The 8,458-nt window shown below is 42.0% G+C and overlaps 1 protein-coding gene across 1 annotated transcript; it reads left to right on the top strand.

Moving 5' to 3' along the window:
* Positions 1–4,453: 4,453 nt before the first annotated feature.
* Positions 4,454–7,681, top strand: LOC110913597. Its single transcript, XM_022158419.1, has 2 exons — positions 4,454–5,554; positions 7,625–7,681. The coding sequence occupies exons 1-2, from the start codon at positions 4,454–4,456 to the stop codon at positions 7,679–7,681; spliced, it is 1,158 nt and encodes a 385-aa protein (XP_022014111.1).
* Positions 7,682–8,458: the final 777 nt, after the last annotated feature.

Raw genomic sequence — 8,458 nt, 5'->3', positions numbered from 1 at the left:
GGTAGAAGAAGTCTCTCGAGCCACAGAAGTGTTATGCACAAACGGGTTCTGTGTGGTGACAAACAATAGCCGGTGGTGAACGACTTTGGACATGGTCGTGGTGGAGACTGGGGTATCCGGGATAGGTCGAGTTGAAGACGGCTCTGGACGTGACCGAGGTGAAGGTCGGGTGTCCGGGAAGAGTCAATACGGGTCAAGGTGAAGGCGTGATTTGACAGGAACGCTGCGGTGAAGAATGGCGTGAACAAACTACGATTACGGGGGTGATTATTGGGTTAATCGGGTTTGTTCACGGGTCATGAGTCAGCGGGTCAAACCGTTCACGGGTTCACGGGCTGTAGGTTTTGGATACGAGTCAGAATTGGCTTCAAACTTGCAGCAGAAGGAATTTAATTAAGTCACGTTTATTATGTTTCAATAGGGTAAAGAGTGGGTCAAAATCATGGGTTATGTTTACTTGATTTTAGGAGTTTTTTACGTGCAACTTGTGCATGGGTTAGGTAGTATTTAGCTAGTGTTTAGGGTTGTAATTGAAAGAGTCTCATAACATTTGGTTTACTGTATTCTTTATATCATCAATTGAAAAAGAGTCGATCAAAGAGTTTTGGTCAATCCAGTGTGTTTGTGTGTGTATAACCGGGGCCTGAACCAACACTGTTTTGATGCTTTGTTATTCGGTTGCAGTTAAAAAATTGACAGTGACATGTATTCTAAACCACATGTTAGTATCATTCTTTATAGTAACTACACATATATTAATAATTTTGGGTTCTCAAATTTAATATTTCATTATTGATCATATTATTACTAATTAATAGATATAGGTTTTTGGGTGGTGGTGGGGTGGGGTGGGGGGTGGGTGTTTAGGTTTTGGGTGGTGGTGTAGTGGATTTAGGTTTTAGCTTAGAGTTCAGGTGCGTTATCCTGCCTCTTTTTAACGCTACTTAGCTGTTCTATGATTTCTGTTAGGCAAAAATAAGTAGGGTTTGTTTCTTTATTTATGATGTAATTTTGATCCTTCTATTCAGCAATCTTTACTCATTTTGGAGTAATGATGGGACTCAATGGCAATGAACAATGGAAAATATGTTCAGCTCACACCGGTACATTGCCCAAAACCGAGCTCACAACGGAGACAACTCATTCATGGGTGCCCTATCCTCTCAAACATCGAGCCAAAGCAGATCAAAGTCTGGTTTCAGAGTGAAAGGCAGAATCTATTTTTTTAAATAAAATCTTGACTTTGAAACACCCCTTTCATGCCTAATTTTTTTAATATTTGAATTATATTTTTGTATGCCTTTTTCTGCAGATTAAGGCCTCATAGGAAAACCTATGTAATTGTTTCAACTTTCAACACAATCTTAACTACAAGCGTAAAGTAAAACAAGTATGTAAGTATTTCAGTGTTGCATTTATGTGCTTGCTTAACAACCATTTTGATAGTTTGTCATTATGTAGAGAAAAAGAAGCAAAGATCCAAAATAAAACCAAGAACTACTTGGATGGGCTAGCGCTAAAGTGTCACATTGTAGAAAACTCTGCGGTCGGTTGTTTATGCTTGCCAAAGCTTCATTTTGTTTACAAAATCATAGTGCCTCAATACACCACAAACTTTCTAAAGTTGCCTGCTGCTTCCAAGGTGTATAGATGGCATTTTGAAACTCAAATTTTCCATGAAAGGAACAATTTCAAGTGACTGATTAGTTTATAACATTACAAATGTGACACTCTAGTTTTTCCCGAACACCTATCTCGTGTCGACATTGTGTGTACATAGATTATTAAATGAAAGTTGTGTTTTATCTTGATGTCCTATATGATTAAGTTATGATTGTGAAGTATAATTATATATATATATATATGTGTGTGTACGTATAAGAGAGCCGAGACCACAACGGACCCGACTCGAGACCTCTCAGTCTCGAGTGAACAGTTGGGCCGATTGGGCCACACCCCTTCTTTAGCCCACTCGTAATGCCTTAGGGTGCACTTACTCGGGAGAGTATAAAATCCTTGCATTAGCCGACTTACCCCTTTTGAACAACTATCATTCTCCCAAATTCTCAAACATTCTCTCACTCTCACACCCTCTCACTCCTCCTAGCTTTCTCTCTCTAGAAAACCCTAAAACTTCACTAACCAACCCCCCTCCATCCTCTCGGATCCAATAAGTGGCAGCTTGGAGCATGGAATCTAGCTAGTGTTCATCACTCGGGAGCTTTCTCTCAACTGTTTTTCACACACTCTTGTATTCGGACACCATCCGGTTAGTGTCTCCTATTGTTTAAAAGCAACATGTGTTAAGTGGTCTATTTGCAAATAGTTTAGATGATTACAAATGTGCTTCTTGAATAATACGAATATTTGTGTGTTGAATGCAAATCTGTTTTGGTGCTAGTTATGGGTTGATTTCATGATAATGGGTTATGTTTTGGAGATATGGATGTAAATATGACATGATTCTCAATGAAATAACATGAATGATGATGTGGTACTATGAATATAGGCTGAGATTGTTTATATGAATGATGTCAAATGATTTTTAGGACAAAATAATGTTGGTCATGCTCATACTGATTTAGAGGAAGAACACAGTAATACATGTTAGAGTTGTTTTGTTAGGATGATGAAAACCTTGATGAAGAACAATTTGGATATATGATGAACTGTATGAATATGCTTCGAACATTTGAAATTTGATGTTTTGATCCGTTTTGGAGTGTGTGCGGAATCGGGAACATGTTTGTGTGATCTAATTGGATAGTACACAATTAGATGAAATTGCAATTCTATTGGATAGTACAAATGTTGCAGATGTTCTAGAATCAGCAGGTAATGCGAGTCGAGACCCTGGTTTCGACTCGAGACCAACAAGTGACAACTCGAGACAGGGACTCGAGACCAGCAAGGTCTCAACTTGAGACCTCATGATCTCGACTCGAGACTGGACTCGAGACCTCTGAGGTTGCGACCCATGCCTGCACCACTCGAGACCAGACGTTCATGACTCGAGATCTCCTGGTTGCGACTCGAGACAACATGTTCTAGAGTCGAGACCACTTTGTCTCGACTGGGCTGCTTACTTTAGTTATTGGGCCACAATGTGATTTGTTTGGGCTGCCTGTTTAAGTGAACTATGTGTTATCTGTAAATGTTTAACTGGTAGGACAGGCCCAATAACGTGATATGTATGCTATGTGTTTGTTATGTGTAAAACCTACGTGACTTAACTGTATCCGAGCCTGACCTATATTGGTAACCATGCTAGGACGTGGTGACCAACGTGTTTGACCAAGTAAACTAATCTACCGAGCAACCCAAGGTGAGTTCACAACTTTTAAAGCATGCGTTCCCGGTGGTTTGGGAAATGGAAACTTAAGCAACGCTATCCCTCTCGTAAAGGAAACAAACCTACTTTTCTCCCCTTAAACGGGACTCTTAGTTAATTACGGTCTATACGGAATGCAACGAGCAACACTAAACGAAACTCTATCACTCAAGTCCCTACTACATGATACCGATTAGTCGTCGGGGTCTGGCAAACGGGTTATTAGTTGATAGCGCTATTTAGGTCTAACCAGCCTCACACAGACCCTTGTTACTGGGAACAGGAGTGAACTAATGTACTCTGGCAACCGTCAATGATGATAGAACATTGACAAACGGGGCACTGCAGAAACGTGGGGTTAATTAGTATTCGGTATTGGAAAAACAGTTTAGTCGCTTACTTATGGGGTAGCTCCCCATGGCATGTATAAACGGATAAATTAACTGGTGAAACATGTTTTTGGTAATTAAAAACTGGACAACCCGTGAACTCGCCAACATTTTTGTGGATATCCTACTGCATTCTTTGCAGGTACCCAGTGACTCAGGAGCTTGTTACTTGGGGATGTGTAGTGGTCGTCTACCCCTGTGTTGGGTGCTAAATAAACTTGAACTATGAACTTTGTTTTAAACTGTTCTGTCTATGCTTCCGCTACTTACCTAAACTACCAATTGAACTTAAAACTTTTGGACTTGATTATGATATTTGCTAACCCTGTGGTTGGTGAATATTACTTATGTTATTAATTAAATTGCTCAGTATAATTGGTGGCTGGATCCTGGTCATGCCCCCAAGCGGTGGTACTCCGCATGTGGATTTTTTTGGGGGTGTGACAGATTGGTATCAGAGCCATTGGTTATAGTGAACTTGGTTTTAAAAAGGGAATCTTTTTGAGAAAAACCAGACTATAACCCGTGACTCGCGACGACACTACACTCCAAGTGCAAGACTCAACGCATTAGACCTCATAGCTCGGACTTGTGTTTACTTGATTGTTTACTCTATGGTTTATGCTCTACTATACGTACTAGTGTGCCTAGTTAGATGTATTCACCATTCTCATCCTCATTCTTGTTTCACTACGACGTCTTTCTCACTCTGTGTTTTCTGAACACCAAGAAAATGACCGGACTCGATGGAGACAGCATAGCCCTGACAAGGGACCAACTGGCGGCCCTGATAGACGCTCGGGTCGCTGAAGCCTTAGCAACCAACCCAGAAGGACCATCCACATACACCCAACCCCGAGTTGGCATCCTCGGGGCGTTCTTGGAATGCAAACCACACCCCTTCGATGGCACGGAAGGAGCAATAGGTCTTTTACATTGGATCAGGAGGGTCGAGTCTACGTTCGAAGAAGGTGAAAGCCCATGTAGCAAACGAGTAGAGTACGCCACTAGCACGTTTCAAGGAAAAGCGTTTTCGTGGTGGAACGCGCAAGTCCAGATGCTCAGATTGGCAGATGCAAATGCCACACCATGGGACGATTTCAAGGACCTAATCAGGGAAGAATTCTATCACAGGGATGACATGCAGAAGCTGGAAATGGAATACTATGGGTTAAAGATGGTTGGCTCGGAGATCGAAGCGTACACGAAAAGGTCCAATGACTTGGCTGCATTGTGTCCTAACTTGTCGCAGCCTCCCTACAAGCGAATCGCCCTCTACCTTAGGGGCTTAGTTCCAGAAGTCCAGGGTTCAGTGATTGCAACCAAACCCCTTACAATCCAGCAAGTCATCCGTCTAGCACACCATTTCACAAACCAAGCGGTAGAAGAGGGCAGATTGCCCAGGCGTGTAACTGCTACAACTAATGCTTTTGAATACGGCAAACGCAAGTGGGATGACTACCAAAGTGGGAGTCCCAGCACCATATCACCTCAAGCTCAACAAAGGAGGGTCGTTGGGAGCGAGGGCCCTGACCCGCGAACGGGTGGTTACCAAAGAAAACGACCGAAGTGTGACAAGTGTGGCCGACATCACAACGGGCCCTGTGCAAGGAACAAGTGTCAGCGGTGTAATAAGGTGGGGCATGAGGCCAAGGATTATAGGAGCCCTCATCCCGCAAGGCAGAACCAACCGCAGCAACAACAACATCATGGGAACATCAGGGGCTGTTTCCAGTGTGGAGCCGAGGGGCACATTAAGATGAGTTGTCCCCAGATAAATCAACAACAACCACAACAGCAGCAAGGAAACAACCGTGGATGCTACAAATGTGGAGCAACGGGGCACATGCGAAGGGATTGCCCTGAACTGAACCGGAACCGCAACAACAACCAGGGAGCTGGAAACGACGATCAAAACAACAACAATGCTGGGATTGGTGCAAGCGGAAGGGCTTTTGTGATTGGAGCTGGAGAAGACAGGAACGATCCCAATGTCGTGGCGGGTAAGTTCCTACTCGATGATCATTATGTTTCTGTATTGTTTGATTCTGGAGCCGATGCTAGGTATGTATCCCTACGTATTAGTAAGAAGCTTAAGCACCCGCCTATGTAATTAAGTTCTAAGCATATCATCGAGTTAGCTAATGGCAGAAACATCGAGGCCTCACATGTTATCAACAACTGCAAACTCACTTTGTCTAGTCAGACCTTTTCTATCGACCTCTTCCCCGTCATTCTCGGAAGCTTCGACGTCGTCATTGGTATGGATTGGTTATCCAAGCCTCGAGCTGAAATCCTCTGCCAAGAGAAAGTTATCCGTACTCCCCGCCCTTCTGGCAAACCCCTTATCGTTCAAGATGACAAAGGTGGAGCTGTCACATGTACCATCTCATTCTTAAAAGCCCGGAAGTGTTTACGAAAGGGGCACACCGCTATCTTAGCACTCGTCGCCGACACACAGGAAAAGGAAAAGAGGATCAAAGATTTTCCAGTGGTACGCGATTGCCCCAAGGTATTTCCTGAAGACTACCTGGACTCCCTCATCATCGTCAAGTCGAATTCCAAATCGAGCTAACTCCCGGAGCGGCACCTATAGCTCGTGCGCCTTATCGATTAGCCCCTGCAGAACTGAAGGAACTTTCTATGCAACTACAAGAACTGTTGGACAAAAGATTTATCCGTCCTAGTTCGTCACCCTGGGGAGCCCCAGTGCTCTTTGTCAAAAAGGAAGGACGGCACATTCCGTATGTGTGTTGATTACCGTGAACTGAATAAGGTTACCATCAAGAATCGTTATCCACTCCCACGCAACGAAGACCTATTCGATCAGTTGCGAGGATCAAGCTACTACTCTAAGATTGACCTGCGATCAGGTTATCATCAGCTGAGAGTTCGTGTCACAGCCCCCGACCCGGTTTGACCCGTTTCAGGAGCCGCGGGACAGAAATCCCGTGATATTTATTTATGTGATTTTAGCAGCGGAATTTTAACATCAGGATCGTTATAAAGCTAAAAACTTTTCCCGATTTTTTATTTCACAACTCGGGATAAAACCCCGATAATTTACAATAATAAGATTTTTCTGATAAATCTTTATTTCAAAACATATTTCTTTATTTTATACTGAGCCACTATCTTAAGCTTGAAATGCTCCCCGGCACTTTTCCTGAATTACAGTAGATCACCTGAAACATGTTTGAAAAAGGTTTTGTCAGTGGGGAAATACTGAGTGAATCATTCAGTTTACTGAAAACGACACATTTGTTATAATTCACAGTATTAAGAGTTTTTACATATGTTTATTATCTACCAACTACCCACAGTATTTGTCACTCGACCGGATCTGTGACTGTGGTCATATCACCATTGGCTGCCCCAATGAATGACGTATATCACTTAATTTTAGGTTCGCCCACCTAATGTGATTAAAACTGTAGTAATGTGCACAATACCCCACATACTGGCTGTAATTTGGTGATTACATAAACTTAATCACTGTAATTTATAATTCTGGAAAATAATTTGGAGTATTGTAAAACATTTGATAAAAAGAGAATGACTCACATTGCAGATTTAACACGGACAGAATATGATTTAGTCTTGTTAACCTAATTCCAATAATAATGCACACAAAACTGGGTTAGTGATCAATACAGCGGTCACGATAACTCACGAAATCAAATTCTCACAACGAACGACAAAGTGCAATACTTAAACATTCACCGATTTAACGACGAACGACAAAGTATAACCCAATGTGGGCGGCACTTAAACATTCTTTGGATATATTGATCTCGGAAAATGAATCGTAATAGCGATCGAGTAATTACCCTGTTTTGCGGCAGCGATTCGAGTGCAGTGTGTGTTTAATTGTAGTATTTCTGTGCTAATTCGACGTATACAGAAAGTTGGGACGTCGTTTCAACTTCTAAAAGCTACTGCCAAGGTCTGCTATTTATAGTGAATTTTGGGACACTCTTACGGACCGTATGGCATTTCCCCTTACGGTCCGTAAGGGGTGCAGTCTATTTATGTAGACTAGCTGAGTTCGGGACTAGCTTAGCTGATTCACTCAAAAATCGAATTTCATCTGTACACTGAAATTTTAAAGATAATTATCACTAGGGTTTAACCCCCTTGAGTTTTAGGGGCCCTGATCTTAATTCCGATTGTTCTGAAATTTTTAGGTTTAGTGCAGAATTACTTGGGTGTCTCAATTAGGGTTTCCTTATTGACTAATTATCATTCTAATTATAAATTTTAATGAGAGTTGTTACATCCTCACCACCTTAAGAAAAATCTTGTCCTCGAGATTCATTGAAATAGATGAGGGTATTTTCGCTTCATTTCTGACTCCAGTTCCCAAGTATATTCTGGTCCCCTCTTCGAATTCCATTTGACTTTCACCAGTACTAGTCGCTTGTGTTTGAGAAACTTGATTTTCTTATCTTCTATTTGTAAAGGTTTCTCTATGAATTTCAGCTTTTCATTTACCTCTACGTCTTGAAGAGGTATTACCAGGGATTCGTCTGATAGACATTTCTTGAGATTGGATACATGAAATACATCATGTACTCCAGCTAGTTCTTCTGGTAGTTGTAAGCGATAAGCTACTGGTCCTATTCGTTGGATCACTGGGAATGGTCCAACATATCTTGGACTCAGTTTTCCTTTCTTACCGAATCGTACAACTCCTTTCCAAGGAGATACTTTCAAAAGTACTTTGTCTCCTATCTGG

This window comes from Helianthus annuus, chromosome 15 (genome assembly GCF_002127325.2).
Source record: "Helianthus annuus cultivar XRQ/B chromosome 15, HanXRQr2.0-SUNRISE, whole genome shotgun sequence".
Classification (NCBI taxonomy): domain Eukaryota; kingdom Viridiplantae; phylum Streptophyta; class Magnoliopsida; order Asterales; family Asteraceae; genus Helianthus; species Helianthus annuus.
This window is presented reverse-complemented; position numbering and strand designations above follow the sequence as displayed.

Bases quoted from the DNA above. Each gene is read 5' to 3' on its own strand.
- LOC110913597 (XM_022158419.1), top strand. From the start codon at position 4,454: ATGACCGGACTCGATGGAGACAGCATAGCCCTGACAAGGGACCAACTG. The intron at 5,555-7,624 runs GCAACGGGGCAC...CGACGTATACAG, and splicing joins GTGGATGCTACAAATGTGGA to AAAGTTGGGACGTCGTTTCA.